The following is a 20,148-nucleotide window of genomic DNA, read 5'->3' as shown; positions in this document are numbered from 1 at the left end:
CTCTCAACCCCACATGGAATCTGTCACCAAATTCCATCAACTCTACTTTCACGGTGTATCTTGAATTCCACCGTATCTTCCCCTGTCCATGGACTCTGGTCCACACCAACATCTTCCCTCCTCATAATTGTTTTTGTAGCTTCCCAATTGATGCTCCAGCTTCTTCCCTCGCTTCTCCACATAGCCGCCAGCATGACCCTCCTTTTAATCACAGAAATCAGATAGGGCCGGCATTCTTCCTCTCAAAACACTATGATTTCTCATCTTACCTCATTTGAGTAAAAGACAGAGCTCTGACAGTGACCTCCATGTCCTGTCGAGATCCAACACCATTCCTTCTGACCTCACTTGCCCAGTTCTGGTCACACTCACCTTCGGTCCGTTCCTCCAACGTGCCAGAAAGGCTCCCACCTAGGACATCTTTCTCTGGGTGTTTCCTCATCCTGGAACACAGCTTTTTCCCCTCAAATGTGACATGCTCTGTGAGCCTTTCCCTGACCAATCTGTGTAAAATTGCCTTATCCCCAGACCCCTGACCTCCAATGCCCTGATTTACTTTTCTTCATACAACTCATCACATTTTAACTTACTCTATACTTTACTTGCTTATTGTCTGTCTCCCTCTTCCCACCCCCACAAGATTGTAAATCCCACAAAGGCAAACATTTTTACTACTTTGCTGCTTTATCCCAAAAACCTAGAACAATGCCTGCCATGAAATAGATGTTCAATAAATGCTTACCAAAAAAATTCATGTAGAAACGAAATAGCTAAACAACACCCATAAACATCAGCCTAATAGGAAATTAAGACGTCTCCTTGGTAATGCTCTTCATTGCTGAACAACCTCATTTCTTATTCAAACATCACGTTATGCTGAGTGGTATACTTAGCCTCAAATCAAAGACTAAAATGCAATTTACTAATTAAAATAATGGATTTTAAATGCTGGTCTCTTTATTTTTAAAGCATTTTCCTTGTATATCTTATTGAAAGTGCTTTTCTTAAAAAAAAATGAAGTTTGCTTTTTTTTTTTCCCCCCTCTGCTTCCTGGCAGGCTAGTTATATTCATATTCTAGGATGGACATGAATATTTTGTCATGTATTTCCAAATATGAGTGTTATTGAGAATAACTTTTAACTAGAGACATATGTTTGGGGCAAAGATCCATTTTGGGAGGGGGGCTTGATATTCCTTCTATCAATTCATGATCAAAATCAATTTCAAGGTGACCTATAAATTTATAATGAAGTTTTTTTTCAGGCTAAGTCAAAGTTGGACAAAGCCTTGGAGCTATTTCATCAACATGTTCAGTCTCTAGCAGTTTCATTTGCTACATTAGACATGTTCTCTAAGCCATATTGCATTTTTAGTAGCTAAAAAATCCTCTGACTCATAGCCTTGCTCTGTAATAATTCCTTTCCCTTATCTGGGTTTTTGAACATTTTACAAAGGACATGTTTAGTTAAAGATTGAGACAATCCTCCGAGAGCCTGAAGAGTATAAAAAACAGCCCTGGACTGAAAGCTATTGCCTAATTAATCTATAACCATCTCTAAATATTTAACACTCCTTTTAAAAGAAAGATTACCTGAAATTTTCCAAAGGGTGTCTTTTCAATCATTCAGGTGGCCATAGGTTTGGACGTTTGGAAGGTCTACTCTTTGCTGCTATTTCCTCAGCATTAGAAGAGCTTAATCCTCATGCTGACTGACTGGCCCATACGGGGTTATGTTGTGGAAGCCCCTCCTCTTGCCAACATCTGTCTATTTATTTCAGATATGGAACAGATACAGAGATTCTTAAAATCTAAAGTCAGGGCTAGGTCCGGAATCTAATTCAAGTTGAAACAACCGCAAGTATAAATAGCTCCCAAGAAGGTAAGTGAGGAGGAGAAGGAGGCTTATCCTAAATGAGCCTTTATGGCTTCTAATGAGCCTTCTGTGGCTTCTAATCTGTCTCGGCAGGTGACTGAATGAAAAACTTAAAATTGTCTTCATTACAAATATGGATGCAGTGTAAATTGTAAATAGATGAATGCTACTAATGTTTGTATCAATCATATTAGGACTGTGGTGACCCTTCCTGAAAATGGCAGGCCAGAAGGACAGACACCACTTTGATTTGCAAAGTGAACGGGCACAAGGGCCAGAATGGACCAATGTGGTATCCTTAGGCTAAGTGGGGCAAGTTGATATTAATGAGCATAAGTGGTGTCCCTGGATACAAACTCATTAATATTAACTTTCCCCACCAGCACTGGAAAAAAAAATGGAACACTTTCAATAAATCAATTTATTTAGGATCAGCCTTGTAGATTTGGCTTCTGGCTCAATAAAGAGCAGCCAGTGAGGGGTGGACAAGGTGAATTACTGAATTCTGTCTTCTAATTATATGGTTCTGTGAATAAAAATTTCCCCATACACTTGATGTTTAACCAAAATTACTCCAATATCTGGATATCTTGTTTATCTTTGAAAAAAAAAAAGAAAATCTGGATGCATAATTTTAACATAAAAACAAGCAAAGCAGCTTGAGGTCCCCTGAAATGATTAATACAAAAGTGATTGGAATTAATCACAAACACAAGAGGAAGCTGAAATTAGAGAGGGTTATTAAGATACTGTCTGCTGTTTAATCTCACCCCCTTATCAACACATTAACCTTGTTTTCTCTGCCTGAGCACTGAGTCCTACAGCAAAATTAGGTCAGAAATTCACATCAGATCAGATCAGCTGATGCAGTCCAGCAAGACCCTGACATGCTGCAGATTTGAATTTCATTCTAGATAGGATTATGGTTGAGGGCTTTTTGAGTTTGTTTCCTAGGCTCTAAGCATAGGAGCTTTCGCTAATTGTAGAGTATTCCTATACTAGCTATAGAGTATTTCTAAATATTTTAAGACTAGCTGTAGAATATTTTTAAAAGCTGACACAGTTATGTTTCTGAACCCTGGTTCATTTAACTGTCTTCAGTTCACCTGAGCAATGATGCTTCAACATCTGTTTTGATATACAAAGAGGGTATTTCATTTTTCTACATGCCTCCAATTAAAACAAACCCAATGAGATTATCTATTCATGACCAAAGTAGGTATTCATACGGCACCAAATGGATAGATCACTCACGAAAATGCACTTCAGCAAATGCTCTCTATTTCCATATAGTCTTGTCACAAATCATGAGTATGACTTCAGAAGCCATAACTATCTAGAGAGGATTTATGTAACTGTTAACATTTCTCTAATAAGAGTTCTCTGCGTAATTATGTCTTGGCTAATCATTTAAAATATTAACCAATTCAAAACCCTGGTATTAGAACCATTTGCTTTTTAGGTAGCAATGTTTTAGAAAAGGAAAAGCAAATACTTCTTTTATTTTTATTTTTATTTTTTTTTCCTCCATGGTCTAAAGGATATTTAGTGGTCGTTTGTTTCTCTTTGACTAACGGAAATACTGAAACCTTCAAATATAAATAACTTCCAAGTATACATACTAATATGCAATTGCATGTATTTTTTTAAAGGAGCTGTAAGTAATCTAATTCCATTTCTGACTGTCACTTTTAAAGAGGAAATATAACCTCATATAGATCCCTTGAGGACATCCACAGGGAACAGAGATGTTCCTAATCAGCCTAAGTAGTCCTTTGTGACAGAACCACTTTGCTGTAGTGGAGAGCTGTCTTCCAGACTTGCAATGTTTGGGAGAATTTCACTAATGTAACATTTGTTTCATTAGGGGGAAAAAAAATCCAACCGGGTCGGATAATAGAAAACATACTCAGAAAATCATGTACTGGGAACATATTTTCTTGTTGCTTTTTATTGAAGGGACGTTGCCTATATTGTTTTCAAAATTCTGTGGCTAATAGTATAAGGAGATAGAGCCGGGACAAGTTCCAGAATCCAGAGAGAAAAATTCACTTGAAAGGAAGGCTCAAGCCTCAATGTGGTCTTGATATACCAGATGCTCTTTTGATCGCCCCTCCTCCTCAGTGAATCCTAAACAAGGCTTTACCTATACATAGTGAGCTTCCAAAACTGGCCTTATGTTCACAGGTACACACAGGCCCTGCCTTTACAACTTGTCTGTGGCCAGATTCTGTTCTCTTTGATCAATTGCCTCCTTCTTAATGTCTAGTCCTGTGCTGCATCAGTGGTTCACATCCCCATCATCCCTGTTTCTTAAACATCGCTTTTCACCCCCACACATGATAAACCAGAGTTTTGTAACCCACATCAAGGGAGCTCACTTGCTGGAAGCTGTAAGTTTTGAGTGTTTGTTTTCTTACAGGCTTTTTAATAAAAAGTAAATCTCATTTAACAGTGCCTGCACAAAACCATTAGGAATTAAAATAGCAGAAACGATGAGCTACTGAAATAATTTTTTCATTCTCCATTAACTTTTCTCCTTTTTGGTCTTTCTCTCCCATTCTTTCTCATCAAATGTTATTTGGGGCTGTTAAAAAAAAAAAAAGCACTAACAGGATCACTTTTTTTATTTATTCAGAATTTTTCCCACAATAAGCCTTTTCAGTAAAATCCCATTTGAGAAATGGAAGTGAAGATACCAGAAAGTTAGGAGTGACAGGGGGCTCAAGTTAGTTTAAAAATAAGGAATTGGACTCAGAAAGCCTAAGTGACTTACAACACTGAGAAAGTGATGAGGATATTCTTTTTCTGAGAGCTCAGTGTTTTAAGCCTCCCAGCTTCAGCACAAAAGGCATTTCGGCACATATGTGATCCAGAAGGTCAATCATATGAAATCCTATTTCCATTTTTTAAGCAATCCTTGGCAGTCTGCACATTTCTGAAATTGCAACTGGCATATTTCACAGAGAATTATCATCAATGCCTTTTCAAGGTCAAACATGGCCCATCTTTAGATTTTCAGCATTTATATCCCATATATTAAATCATAGCATAAAGAAGGTATTCAGCAGACATGTTAAAGAATTTTAATTGATTAAGCTATGTTCATTAATGTCATGTAGAATTTGTTTACAACTGGACATAAATTACATGTTAAAAATATTAAAATATGTGTTAAATTTAGATGTGAGTATTCTGCTTCTGTTGCCAACCCTGAAACCCCGAAATGCTTACGTGACTGGAATCTTGCTAGGGGGTTTTCAAAAATATTAAAAATATATTTTCTATTAAGAAGATTGAAGTAATTCCAAAAATGTACTGTGAGAAGAAAATAAAAGATCATTATGTTTTCAATTGTTAGAATCCCAAAATACCAGTCACCATATGAACAAAATAAAGTTGAATTTGGATATTACGATGGACACTGAGAGAGGATAACATAAGAAACCCACAGCCAGCCCTGGCACAGAGTCGTGTGAGGCTTTTGGACCCCTCCTCCTATCTGATCATCGCATTTTTGGCTCCATTGATGTTTCTCTCTCAAATCCCACCCCCTCCAACAATATCCAGAGACCTATATGTCCTCATGTTGTACATGGGCCATGCTTTTGGAAAAGAAAGACATCTAGAAGTCTCAATAATTTAGGAGGTTTTGATAGTATTTTGTCTCTTCCAAAGATTTTTACACTTTAAATTAGGATTCCAGAAAAATATTTGGAGGAGTGGGTGCGGGAAAGAATGTGTAGAGTTACCAAATAGAGAGACACATACCACATCTTCAAATCCTAACACATGAAAAGCTATGGAAGCAGTAATACAATGGTGCTTGGGATACAATGAACCAGGTTCAGGACTTTGTCCTTCAGGGTTAGTCATTCATTCAGTCTCATTCAGACATCCATACCCTGGGCCATCTTTTCTCCTACGATGGCTGGGCAGTCTATGCTTTTTCCTAAGATGCCTGAGATCTTAACCCTTCCCACCTACTCAAGTGCATAATCACAGTAATTTTTCCTTCTTGCTCTTAAGCCATTAACATTTCCCTTTCTATTGTAATCATTCATATCAGCATTTTAAATAAGCTAGTTTTCTCTCTTCTTAAAGGAAAAATATAGAAAAACAAAGTACCAAAGACCCCAGTTTCCACTACAACTACTCTCCATATTTTTTAATTTTTTTAGCCTCAAAGCCCTCAAAATGGTTCTCTATATTTTGCTTCAGTTCCTTTCTTCCCACTCTCTCATGAATATAATCTCACTGGATTTTGTCCCTAGCCCTTCACCAAAACTGTTCTTGTCAATAACACCAATGTGGTAAGAGGCGTCAATTCTCAGGTTTCAACATGGCTGATCCATCAGTAAAATCTATCTTCTTTAATCACTTTTCTCACTTCACTCTGAGACATCACCTTCTTTCATGGTTCTTCCCCTCTCTTATGGCTGTTCTTCCTGGATTCTTCTATTGTTCCTATCATGTAAGCAGTCAGGTGCCCCAGGGAACAGTCAGGGATGCTTCTCCCAACCCTCTCTAATTTTATATTCTAGGTATATTCAACTAGGCTCATGCCTTGAAATCTATAGACTATGATGACCCTCATATTTATGTCTCTAGCTTTGATCTTACCATAAATCCCGGACCCAACTATCTATCCAGGATTCTCTACTTGGACATCCAAAAGGGCTCACAAAATTGGGATACCAAAGCTGAGCTTTTATTCCTTTAACAGTTAACTCAAACTTCTTCTCTTCTAGTCTTTGCCATTTCATTTAGGCAAAAGACAAAGCATTCATTCTTCTTGTGTTTCAGGCAAAAGACAAAGCAAAACACACACATGCACACATGCAAACAAAACAACAGCAAGACAAAGTTGAAAGCCATCTTCAGTTTTTTTTTTCTCTTACTCAACTCCTACATCTCATCAATTAGAAAATTTGGATGGTGCCCATAATTTGATCATTTTATGCCACCTTTACTATTACCACCCTAGTCCAAGCCACCATCATCTCTCACCTGAATTACTGCAAAGGCTTTCTCTCTGGACTTCCTACATTTAGCCATGCCCAATCCATCTATTCAACACAGAAGCAAGAGTAACCCTGGGAAGATGTTCAGTTAACGCAGGCCACACCTCTGCCCAAAAATCTTCAGTGAATTTTGTTTTCTTCTTCAGAATAAAACACAAGAGCTTATAAAGGTCTACATTACCTGGTGGCCTTCTACCAGTCTAGAATTACATCCCCCCAATCCTTGCCTTGGTCACTGTGTGACACCTTGTCCTCTACTTGGAACACATCGAACTTGCTATTCCCTCTACCTAGAGTTCTCTTCCTGCCGATAGCCATACACCTCACATTATTGGCAGCACTTTTCCAATGTCTCAAACATCATTTAAGGGGCCTTCCCTGGGCTCTGTTTTTATCTCCTTTACCAAGCTTTGTTTTATCACCTGTTATATATTTATTTATATATAATTACATTTAGTGTTGTCTCCTCTTCACCCTTCCCTCAGAATGTAGCTTCCTTATATCAAGAACTTTGTTCTGTTCATTGCTGTCTCATCAAGGTCTGGAACATTGCCTGGCACTTAGCAAAATTTTAAGATGTATTTCTCCAATTAGTTAATACATTTAACAGCAAATGTTTATTGAACGATAGATCTACTTTAGATCCTGTTTGAAGAACTGTATGGAAAAATAGGATCATTCTCATGAAACTTACACTGTAGTTTGGCCATCAGCAACCATAGTGCATACTGAATGCATTGTTTGCCAGTGGTCTTGAATCATCTTGACCTCAGGTGTGAGGTGCCCTACCTATCTCACGTGGATCGGTGTCATTCCTTATGACCTGGATTAAGTCTCTCTGCCTGATCCTTACTTCAGGGTGGAGTCAGAATTCAATTTGAAGATAAGTCCACTGTCTTAATATCTTTAGATAGAACCCTTCTAAAGGTTGTTGATGGAACACAGAAGTTAGTAGTACAGTGATAAGCACGCTTTAGTATTCTGTAAAATCTAATGCAACTACTTCAAATAATTCTATATTTAAGGTTAAAGAAAAGAATGAATTATTGAGTTTTAATGTCAAGATCAGGAAAACTTTCATTTTAGATGTGAAGCTGTTTTAGAAGACATGTGGGTTATCCTTTTTTGTAATGAATTTTAGAAAACTCATTTTCATAAAAGCAAAATGCTTGCATACATACATAAGTCCATCAGAATTAATTCCCGGGGGAAAAATTGTCCTGAAGAAAGGACATTTAGTGTATCCTAGAAGGAAATTGGTGATAACAACTAAAATTGGGTAGAAATAAAAAATTACATAATCCCCAACAACACATTGACTTAAATATACACAATTGTGGCAACATTTATCAAGTATGTAATTTTGCAAACATTTTTATACCTGGTAATGCATGGATTTCCATTTTAATAGTCCAAAATAAAAAGATTACCCTGTTTCAAAAATAATCCTCCGTAACATTTCTCTTTTTGGTTTCTAAATCTCTCTCTCTCTCCCAAACCTCTCATATAAAGTTACATACCATTAAACGATTAAAGTAGTGCCTCCTTATCTAGTTTCATTATAAGAATAAATAGTTCATCTTAAAATAATAATTTCCCTAATATCATAATGTTCACAGAGAGTAAGCAAAGTATTAATGTCGGATTAAATGAAAAAATCCACCAACTATCAAAATAGCTTAACTAATATTATTCAGTATCCAGCTAATTGATATGAATTAATTTTCTAAATTCTGAATCTTTGCACTTGGTAAATAGACCTTATTGAAAAAATAAGACTTTGTATAACACAATATGCCTCTCCCTATACCCCTATTGAGCATGCACACACACATACACACGCCGGAAACACTATGACATTCTTTGGGAAATCAAAAGATGTATATCTTTCTTTGGGTTTCATTGCCCCAGGAAATTTAGCCTCAGTTTGGAAGCTGTAATCTGGCACTTATTTGCTTGTAGCTGTAGGTTTTGTAGCATAAAAGTCATTTCATTTCAATAAACCTGGGGCACTTGGTACCAGACAAGATATGTAATAGTCATAAAACTCTGCACAGAGAGCACACGGTGAGGGTTCCCCCTGCCTTCAGAGGCTCATATAATTCTAATTATCGATGAGTCTTTTTATAATCTAAGAAGATGACTATTATAAAGTAAGAACTATAAACAAAGATCATTAAATAAGGTGGGGATTTTCATCAAACATTGACTATGAAAGTGCTTATGTGTTCCCTTGGGCTTTTATCAAGAGGTTGTTTGGTATGAGTTTTTATTAAAGAAAACTGAATTCTTTCCCAGTCCCAGTTGTACCTCCATATGCACAACACACCAGTAAATAACTTTTGTTAGCTAATGCGAGAGTCCTGTGAGTCAGAAGAATTGTATTTCTGTTGTAGTTGAGGTGCCAATTTCACTTTGTCTCATCAAGCCTAACTGTGGTAAACATCCTTCCTGACCAGGTGACAACATCACAGCCTTTGCAGAACTCACCGATTTCTTTGTGTACCCAAGACTCAGAATACTTTTATTTATATTTACCGTTTTATTGCTTCTTCTTGTCTTCGGCGTTTTTCATTCTTCTCCTTCAAGTAGGCCAGGTTGGTTTCATTCCTCAAGCGGTCATTCTCTCGAGCAATGTCTGATGCATTCTGAATAACCAAGCCATCGTAGGCCTTCATCCCCATATCCTCAATATATTGGAGAAATGTGTCCAAAGGGTCTTCCTCAGGATTAGAACTCATCATCTTGGAGGGTATCATGTAAAAAGGAACACTTCCTGTAGGATGAGAACACATTTTACCTTTATCAAAGGTGAAGATAAAAAACAAGGTGCTGTTTATTCACCCCAGTATCTCGTCAGACCAAAAAGCTCCAATGATTATGGTAGAATCTATTTGGAGAAAATGCCTCATTAGAAACTACAAACCATCAAGAGTATTTGAAGTAAATATTAAATGAATGTTGCCTGAGTAGCAAACACTCCTCAAACCAACAAAATTAGCACATCAAAGGCCAAATCTCTCACAGTGATAGGTAATGTGAGCATACAAATACAATGTGCCAACATCAATGTTTGGTTTATGTATTTAGCGTCATGGTTTTGTTTCTCAAAAATGTGTTCTTGTGTCAGTAAGATATATCAGATCCAAGCTTCATTTATTCCTAATTGCCATAAAGACTTCTTTGCTCAATCTGAAATAAAATGATATAATTATTTGGAAAGAATTTTCTTATTGTGTGTGTTTTCCTTATAATTTTAAATTAAGATCTACAAACCTAAACCATTTGTGCAAAATATAAGCAGTACTCAAGGAAATACACCTTTTTAATATAATTTGTTTTGGAAATAATCCCTTTTTGACCCAACATTATTTTCCAAAATGGTGCTCCATCATGGATTCCTACTATGATTCAAATATCATAGGTCACCAAGATCATATTAATCTTCACCAGTCTGGTAATTCAAGCCGTGACAACTACAGTTTTCACTGCTATATGAAGGTTTAAAAACCCAGACCATAGAAGAGATTACCGAAAAACCAAAATCAAATCAAAACAACAAAACATAGGACTTTCAACCAATACATATTCCACTCACCTACAAAATGATGGAATAATAGCTTCTACCTCCTGTTGATATAACGATTTAGAGAAGTGATGGTCTAAAGAATTTAGCATAGAGTTTAACAATAATAAGCATATAATAATATTAGCTAATATTACCATAATAAAAGTACATGTAGAAGATTGGCAGCAACGGTAATGTCAAATGTGTCTATGTGTATAGATAGATGGGTGATGAATAACCAACAGGCTATGAAAATCAGGATGCTTAGAAGTAGAAGTATCCAATGAATCATAGAAATCAATGAAGCCAGGGGATAGAGAAATGGTGCTTTAATCAATCAAAAAAAGAACTGAAATTTAATTAATTAATTGCCTACAAGTTGAGTATTTTACCCATCTAGCTTAATAAGACTTCCTGTCCTCAACTGCATCTTCACTGTTGTATAGGAAACTGGTATAATTGAGTCAGATTGAAAAATCAAAAGCAAAATCAATTAACAAGAAAAAAAGTTGGCCATTTAAAATTATAAATTATATTTACATCTTTTATTTCCTTTAAAAGGCTCAGAAAGACACTTTTAAAATATCAGCCCAACTATCTAATGTAGACATCCTAGGTTTTCATTTTTGCCATTACAAATAATTTTCATTTTGATTTTTTTACAAGTAAAATCATATTCCCTACCTGGATGGTAGCTATGGAAACTTTATTTCTTATCGGAGTTTATTAGCATTTCAGCTGCCAGTCAATTCATATGTTATTTGAGTCCCACTCTGAATTTAAAGATTTATTCTCCAATCTGTAAGAAATTGTTGAAAATAGAGGATAGGAGTTGTTTGTTGACTCATGATTTCTTTTTTGTTATGTTAAGTTTTATTATGTTTGGTTTTGTTTTAAGTCATAATGGGTTGGCAAATGAAATGATCTTTTAATTCCAACTATCTAGCATAATTGAATTGTATTGTAATATCAGTCCATGAGTTTAGATGCTCAAGTGGTGGACATACATAGAAATAAGAAATTACTGCAACAAACGACTGCAATTTTCAGGAAAAAAATATAGGAACATGATTCTCAGAAAGCTGAAGCATTACCATTATTGAGAATTCATTTCTACTATAGACTTCAGCACTAGGTGTACCTGGATAAAAAAAAAAAAAAAAGATCTGTATAACTTTATGGCAATTAATTCTACCATAGTTAAGTGAGCCAAGTCAGTATTACAAGGATTCCAGAGATAATGCCTCAAGGTGGAAGATGAACACTCCCACTTTGCCCTTGAGCTAAGCTGTATATATCCCATTGTGAAAGCATTACCCCCAAATTTGTGTTTCTTCCTTTAAATTTTCTTTCCATCCAAATGACAACAGACATCCTTTATACAGTTTATATATTCCAAATATTAACAAGGTTAATTGGTTACTTCTGAAAATTAATTATCTCTCTAAGTGGTCTTTCAAATTGGCTGGAGTTTAAATTGTGTTTATTCCGAGACAATATTAAACAATAATATCATAAAATATTTATACTATGGAAAGTTGTACTATGAGATTTTTTAAAAAGTTGAGATGAAAATTTAAGGGATGAAAATCAACCATAAAATCTAGTAAAACTTCCAGATAATGAAATTGGATGAATGCGAGCATGATTGTCATCTAGTTCTAGGGAAGGATTTGATTCTACGATTGTTCATTTATTATTTGTTTTTTTTTTTAAGATTTTATTTATTTGAGAGAGACAGAGAGAGCACAAGCAGGGGGAGTGATAGGCAGAGGGAGATGCAGACTCCCCACTGAGCAAGGAGCCCAATGCAGGACTCGATCCCAGAACTCTGGGATCATGACCTGAGCCGAAGGCAGACGCTTAACTGACTGAGCCACCCAAGCACCCCTATTCAAGTATTTCTTGAGCAGCTCTTATGAACGAGGCACTGATGAGGCAAAGCTGTGTCCTTCTAGACAATCACATTGCAGTGTATAAGCATGATAAATAAAAAATTGCAATGCAGTGTGACAAGGGCACTGATTCAGGTGGCAGTCGTGGGTTTCATTAGTTTGTCATGATTTATGGTCACCAATTTTTGAGGATGATAAAAGAACATTTTTCAACAATTATACCTAGCCTTCAAAAATAAACATAAACAATGGACTTGGACCCTACCAATGTTCAAGCATCACACTTTTCGGCTCTCTTGTCCACATGTAAAAGATAGTTTGTAATGGGGGGCAGGGCAGAGGGCAGTTAGGCAGTCCTAAAGAATGTAACTGAGAACTTTAGCAGTACAGACTGAAAATCCCAATGAAAGCACCCCTCGGTCTCTGACTTTGTGCAATTTAATGAACCCCTCTAAGCTTTAGTTTCCGTGTTTTTGCAACGGTGGTTGGAATGATACTTACCTCCTTACACTGTTGGAAGTTTGGTTAGAAAATTCATATTCAAGAAATGTCAGCATAATCACTAGTCAATAACATTGTTATTAGATACTTTTCACAATTCTTAACCATGGCCAAGATTATGTTTAGTAATCACTCCTTGATAAACACATTTTTACTTTGGAACATAAGTGAATAGAATGTTTAGTGCAGTTCAATGTTCTTAGTCACAGATGTGTAAATGGAGGCATGGAAGGCATTCATAGACTTGCCCCCTAACCAAATGCATGCAGACAGATCATTTATCCATTCTGCCCCATTTTCTACACCTAGAAAATAAGGGAATTGGCACATAAGAACCATGAAGCTCAAATACTCAGACTCTACCCTTCCAAGGCAAAGGATGTTTCTAAGCCAACTGAACTCTGAATGAACTGATTTATTCATTCACTCCTCACTAAAGGAAGGTGAGGCCTCACTAAAGAAAAGTGAACTTGATGTGAAGTGTCTATCTTATTACAACAGCTACAATTTCTATGTAGTGAGAACCCACAGTCAGGTATGATCATAAATCTGTCTTTCAGAAATTTATAGTTATGGCTAAGATAGATATTGAATAAGGTATGCTCTATACCATTAAAAACTTGGCTTCGTTTTGACTGCTGGGTATTAAATCAAGTTCATTTCTGGCCCTTGAACAACAATCCTGTATGCAAGTATTTTGTAAAAGCTTGTCTTGAGCACCTAATTCCTAATGTTGACATCTTAGGAAGACCTTAGTTAAGAAGCAAAAGAGCCCTTCTCCTTTAGGTAGCATCTTTAGCCCTACCGTAATAAGTAAGAAATTGTTATTAGACCTCAAATGATTGCATGGTACATTTGTGACAACAAAGTGAGTGAGGTTGAAGGGAGCTTTTGATTGTACATTTCTCCAGTTATCCCCTTTATTTGAATTAGTATGTGTCTGAAGCCATTTTTGCTCCTAACAAATTAAATATTTTAGCCCCCTCACCCCCGGAGCATTGGGTGAAAGCTGACATCCTTGGTCTTCATCTACAAGGTAGATAGGTCTTAATAAGAATGCATGGCATGGACTCAAATAGTGCAAGATTTGTATGTGTGTTCTTTTTTCTTGGAAGTTGTGGCTAATATTGAAAATCTGTGTCAGGACTGTCCTGGGAAAGCACTTAAAATGACCGAGATCAGAATCCCCATACAAATCAGATAGCTTCACATCTTCACTTTACGCTTTTCTTCTACTGCTGTATTGTGCATTCATAAAACCCTCCTTTTCTTTGATTTTTGGATTATTGTATTTAAAATAATTACCATTGTAATAAAAGCTACAGATGTTGGCTTAAACACAACTGGATAGTTAATTGCTCATCTTTATTTTATTCTTTCACTCTTGTTACTTATTTCCTATAGACCACACCCTTCACAAAGACTATTTTATATAATATTGTGACACTTTCTAAAATTTCATTCTACTCAGCTAAGATGAACAAATTTAAACTGGTGAGATTGAGGTCCATATTTAAAACATTAAGCATTTAACTTTGTATTGAATTAACCATGTCTTTATTTTCTTTTGTGTAAAACCATCACTTATCCATTCTGAGCCTAGAGCTGAAAATAGCATTACATTTCTTTACAATGTTTCCACTGAAATAAAACTATTTATCACATATACAAAGGTATCCAAATAGAATCCATAGAAACACAAAAATCCACTTCCTTTTTTTCTCTTTCTGTAGCCACTACTTGCATCCAAGGAACCCAAGAAGCTGAGACACTACATGACTTTCAATGTTAAAGCCAAAAAAAAAAAAAAAAAATGGAGCACATTTTTGAGAATTAAGTGTATGCAAAACTTTAAGAACATACATTTATGTAGATTTATCTTGTAAATTAGGAATAAAATTTTTGTAACCTCAATTTACCAGAAGATATTTAATGTGGCACTAACTGGTGTCAAGATTGGGTTCTCCATAGTAGAGAAGGTATTTAATTAATTACAGGCTGTTGTTGAAGAAAAGACATACAGAAAGGGTCAGATAAAAATTAAGCATGCCATCTTCTTATCCAAGTTAAAGTATTTCTCTTTTCTTAAAATTCAGAACAAATTCCTCTTTTAGTGTAATTTCATGCATTGTGACATCAGTCACTCTAGCTCCACGAGGACTGGCTCAGGTGGGTGTGTACACTGACTTATCAGGCAGAGCCTTCTAATGGATCACTGGCCACCATTTACCAAAAGCAGGGTTCTAGTATATTGGTGTCATCTGAATTAATTAGCCCACTGGCCCTTGTGGGGGCCCGTTCTTTTATCTCTTCTTAAACTGTTTATTCAGAATTCCTGAAATGGAACTGTTCTCCATCTAAAACTTTGGTTTTCCAAGACTTAAAGTTGTGAAAACTCCCTTAATCCAGATATTTTCCATATCTCCTGAGTGATGGAGGAAGAAAAAGCAACTGTTTGGGAGAGAATTGCTCCCCAGTTCTTGAAGTTAAGAAGCTTCTTAAATTTTAGGTCACAGTTAACCCTATAAGATAATGTTATAGTTAGCATCATGTAATGTTTATCTTGTGTTATTATTATAATTCTATTTGTTTTGATTGGGAAAAACAAAATACATACAAGGGAATAAATATCCTGGTAGGAAGACTAGGCATTTTGCCTTCATTTCACATTTATGTATTTCATTTCATTTGCATATGGGAAAGTTTTCCAAGCCCCCCCTCCTTAGTTATTTCTGAGGTTTTCACACCACACCTGTCTCAATGCTGTGAGGAAGTTATTAGAATTTGAGCTATTAAAAGTTGATTTTCCCTCCCACTCCAGTCATTGCATCTTCTCCAAGATAGAGAATTCTGTTTTGTCCAGCAGAATCAACTCATCCGGATAAGTTTCCCAAGGCAATTTTAACTATTTTGTTGTTGTTGTTCAGGGGGAGGAAAAAGAGCTCTTACATTTTCTGCATGTACTCAGACCAATTTGAAAACACATTGTGAAAATATAAGTATTTAAATAATCAGGCTTCATATACATATGTAAAATATGTATGCAAATTAATTTCTAAAATTTGCTGACTTCACATAGGATCAAATCAACAGACAAGATTGCCTGGTTATAATTCGTAACCTGTGTAAACCATGTCAAAATTGTTTTTCTGATAATGTGTCAAAAATAAACCTTATCATTTCACTTTGATTATGCTTAAAATCCTACCCTCAACCCCACAAATGGTCAGACTCATTTTCTTATTCTCACTTTCATCAAAATGCAGCTGTTCTGCCCAAAATGGGAAATGTTAGAGTTAAAACCACGAGAGCTTGTTGAAGTGACTACAAAGACACTGATTGCTTTTTTCTCAGAAAGCAGATTACTTTGTAGTAAGTTTTTCTCCACTCTCTCCCTTCCCCAAATGGGTAAAATGGGCATAGTTTATGTTAATGGAGTAGCATCATAAATTGGACACCAACCCCCAACTTCCAGGTTGTCATGGTGCTATTTGCCTATGGTCTAAAGCAATAGCACATTTCCAGTAATATTAGGGACTCACACAAAATGTCAATGGCTTAGGTGCTTTTCTGAGCCTTTGGCCAAATGTTTCCAGATGCTTACAAGGTAGTATTTGCAAAGTAGATATAGTCAGTATGATAAATTGCTGACTGGAGCTGCAATGGAAACCATCTAATTGAATTGAGAGTATATGACTTTTTTTTTTTTTGTAACAATAGGCAACCTTCTTGTCTCTAGGATTTTTGCACTTCTCTTTCTAAACTTTGCAAATGCCTCAAGTCCTTGGGCTTCTCAATAGTTCCTTGTGAAGTTGTAGTATTTTCTCTCAGGTCCATTTTCACTGATTTCCTAAACTGTCCATGTCCTTCAGAGTCCCCTTCTTTGCTGAGTTGGCAAACATATGTTGCAATTTCCACAGAGAAATAAAATAATTTTGGTATTTGTGGCTCACATATTCTCATATTAATCTGTTTACCAATTGACAATATAGAAAATAAGTTGGAGCATTATTTAACATGTGAAGAATTAGGAGAGGAGTTAATTTTCACTCTTGCTCTACAGTCATTATTTCATACTACTTGGTTACAAATTCTTGCATGTTAAAAGGACTAAAACTACATTGTGTAACTTCTTACACTGGATTCCCTTATTTGGGGGCTATGTTTACAAAAGAATACAGTTCTGTGGTCCCAAAACAACTTTATGATTTCCTAATGAGAAGGAACATTATTTCATGTAATAGTTCTTCCAGCTAGGGAAGACCTTCATTTCATGTATTTAAAATATTTCTGGTTCTTGGAAAAATTAAAATGGAGACACCCCAACAAAATAAGTGTGTGTCCCAAGTAAAACAAGTCTACTTAAAGTTCTATTGAAAATATTTGTTGTGATGAGGCTAAGGAAATCTTCCTGATATTGAGTGATATTAAAATACATGTTTCTCAAAGAGGTTTATGTCTACTCAGTTAGGAAGAAACAGTTTCAGCTTGGGTGTATGTCTGATAGTTTGTTTTTTTTTTTTGTAGGTTCTTTTTTTTTGAGAATGCAAAATTAGGCTGACACAAATGTGCTGAGAGACTGTTGTAAAATATTTATGGTATGGAATAGCAGATAAATAGCTAGCATGCACAACGTGAATGCCAATTAATACCCTGGAAAATATTTTCAATGCTTTTGATGATTTAACATGGCTTATTTTACCAGTGAAAATCTAGTTTAACCATTTCCGGGATAATATAACTAAGTGGGTAAGAGGGTACAAAATAGCCTGAGGCTTATTAAAGCCTTGGATGCCTTTGCTGTGGCTTTATTCTGTTCCACCTAATAAGACATGCAAACTTCAGCATTAAGTATCCCCAGATAAAATCCATTCCATTTCATAACCAGATTGCTTGATCTATTTAGTGCTGGATTCAATTAGCATGCTTAGAGAATCTGAAAAATGAGATACATACCAAAATTTAAGTCTCCAGGGAGAGCTAAGTGCAATAATCAGAAGGTGACTTGTGTCTGTCAGAGCCCTCTCTCGCGGTTGATCTCAGGGCAGTTCTGTAGGAGTAATCCAGCACCATAAGAAATAGACTTGTAGTTCAGCTCAGTTTTTCTTCAATTAAAGTGCATTGTATCTGGATGGGAAAAGTGTCCATTCCCAGATTCTTCATCACTAGAGATCAGAGCATTCTTGATGTTCTTCCTATCAGATAAAATGGCCTTTAAAGTTTGCTAGGAAGATACGGTGGCAGAAGACAGGTGCTTGCTTCCTTAAATCGACATTCAGAGAAAAGAGGGCATAGCTAATGGGTGGGGATGAATACACAGCCCCTCTCCTTCCAGGTCCAGCAGGAAAGAAATTGAATGATTTTACCCACTTTGCTACACAGATTATTACAAGACTCGAAGCAATCACCCAGGCTGGCTAAGGTGGCTCATTTGATTATATTCTGTGAAGACAAAAATAAATGAAAACAAAAAATCAGAAGCATCCTCTCTAAATGTCTCCTTTCAGCCAAAAAGATGCTCTTTCTCATTGCCACTTACATACAGAAGGTTTGGAGCAGCTTAGCTTGTGGCATCGTCCCTCCCCCGTGACAACCAGCTCTCTCTCTCCCATTCTCTCTCTTTCCCCTCCCTCCCTCCCTCCCTTCCCCTGACTCCCTCCCTTCCTGCTTCTCTCTCTCCTCTCCAGCTGCCTTAGTCTGTTGATGCTGCTGCTGATTAATCAGGGATTCTGAAACAAAGAACCTACCTTCTGAAATAAGCAGTAATCTTTCTTCTCTGTTTCTGCAATCCGTCTGCATTGAACGGCAAAGCTGCCAGCATTCTAGCACCTTGGATAGTTCCTGCTCACTAGGCCCATTGGAAAAGGGAGGAGAAGAAGGAACTGAAGAAATGACAAGAAACCCGAAAGCAGCATCGTTCTACTTCAGATTTCGCCTCCCTGGGGCCTCCCATCCTCATTAAAGGCCTCACATCTAGGCAACAGAACCTCTCTCTTTTATCTATCTGAACTGAAGTCTGATTAGTAAATAATAAAACGAAAAGAGGATAAAGAAACCCCTTCATCTATATCCACTACAACATTAATTCAATCTTTATGGAGAAGAAAAATATAAATCCATCAAAAATAAATGTTCTTACTACAGAGGGTGTTTAAGTGATAAGCTTTTCACCCCTGGCATGGCTAATGAAAATGAGCAACAACTTAAATGGAACATCGAGATCTCAGTTTGATACCCTTATTTGATATCAATTTTGCCTCCACCCTCCCTGCATACCCGAGCCAGGCACACAATTACTGCTGACGTACTTCGGGCTGCTGCTTGGGGAAAGAGGGGAGGAGCCTTTTAACCTCATCAAAACAGCTTCATACCACCTGCTCCCATGGCATGAGAACAAAACTAACCCACTTAGCGAGAACATGCACGGCACACACGTATGTCGAATAAAGATCGCACTCGGAGAGCAGGCGCGATTTTTTTTTTAACAAAAATAAGATGTGAATTAACTATGGTGTATGTGTCACTGACTCTGGTAGACGCACTGTTGAAATTATTTAAAGTCATCCTATTTCCTACATTTCCTGAGGACTATCCTCATTCCATTCTTAAAAGCCTGCTGAATATATGCGTATATGCCATGTTACATAATACAACTTATACAAATATATGTATATATGTATACAAAAATATGTGTGTCTATGCATACACATAAGCTCTAAGTTTTTATCTGACCTGTTTTTCCTCAGAGTAAGAAGTATAGTGAAATATAATATGGGTGTTTTATTGTGTAAGTTGGTATTATGGCAAATGTAACAATAGCAGTGAGTTTCTGCTTAAATGGGGTTAAAATACCAATTTTTTTTTGTGGGGGGGGGAATGAGTTTATTATTCAATAGTGACCAGTAGACTTTTTTTCACCACATTTTTTTCCAGCAACTTTTTTTGTAAATCACTTTCACTCACAAATTGATTTTCCCAAGGGTTGCATCCAAAAATCTAAATTCATAACTAATTTCTTAGAATAATGTGATCTGAATGTAATTTTTCATGCATCAACAGACCATAAAAAATAATAAACTTAAATTTACCTTCCTAATTCTTAAATGTTATCTGAAACTGTACTACACTCTTGCAAATGTTTTTGTTTTTGTTTTTTTTAACTTGGAAGTATCTGGAGAAAAATAAAATTAACATGTTGCATTGCTATAAGAGTTTCAGTTTTCACATGTCCTAATGTGCATTCTTAAAACAAATCACGTATGTCACTTATTTCCCAGTCTTTGTG

At 36.3% G+C, this 20,148-nt stretch overlaps 1 protein-coding gene across 1 annotated transcript in view; it reads right to left on the bottom strand.

Annotated features, from left to right (window-relative positions):
* The window catches only part of NYAP2 (neuronal tyrosine-phosphorylated phosphoinositide-3-kinase adaptor 2), a 260,638-nt gene extending 241,500 nt beyond the window's left edge, over positions 1–19,138 (bottom strand). The window contains exons 1-3 of the mRNA XM_036092197.2: positions 18,611–19,138; positions 17,820–18,305; positions 9,438–9,675 (exon numbers count right to left, since the gene is read on the bottom strand). Of these exons, the coding sequence (XP_035948090.1) occupies positions 9,438–9,658 (221 nt within the window). The 5' untranslated portion in view covers positions 9,659–9,675; positions 17,820–18,305; positions 18,611–19,138. The remainder of the gene's footprint in view (positions 1–9,437; positions 9,676–17,819; positions 18,306–18,610) is intronic.
* Positions 19,139–20,148: the final 1,010 nt, after the last annotated feature.

This window comes from Halichoerus grypus, chromosome 4 (assembly GCF_964656455.1).
Source record: "Halichoerus grypus chromosome 4, mHalGry1.hap1.1, whole genome shotgun sequence".
In the NCBI taxonomy this organism is placed as follows: Eukaryota; Metazoa; Chordata; class Mammalia; order Carnivora; family Phocidae; genus Halichoerus; species Halichoerus grypus.
Note: the sequence above shows the minus strand (reverse complement) of the source record. Positions and strands in the feature narration are given on the sequence as shown.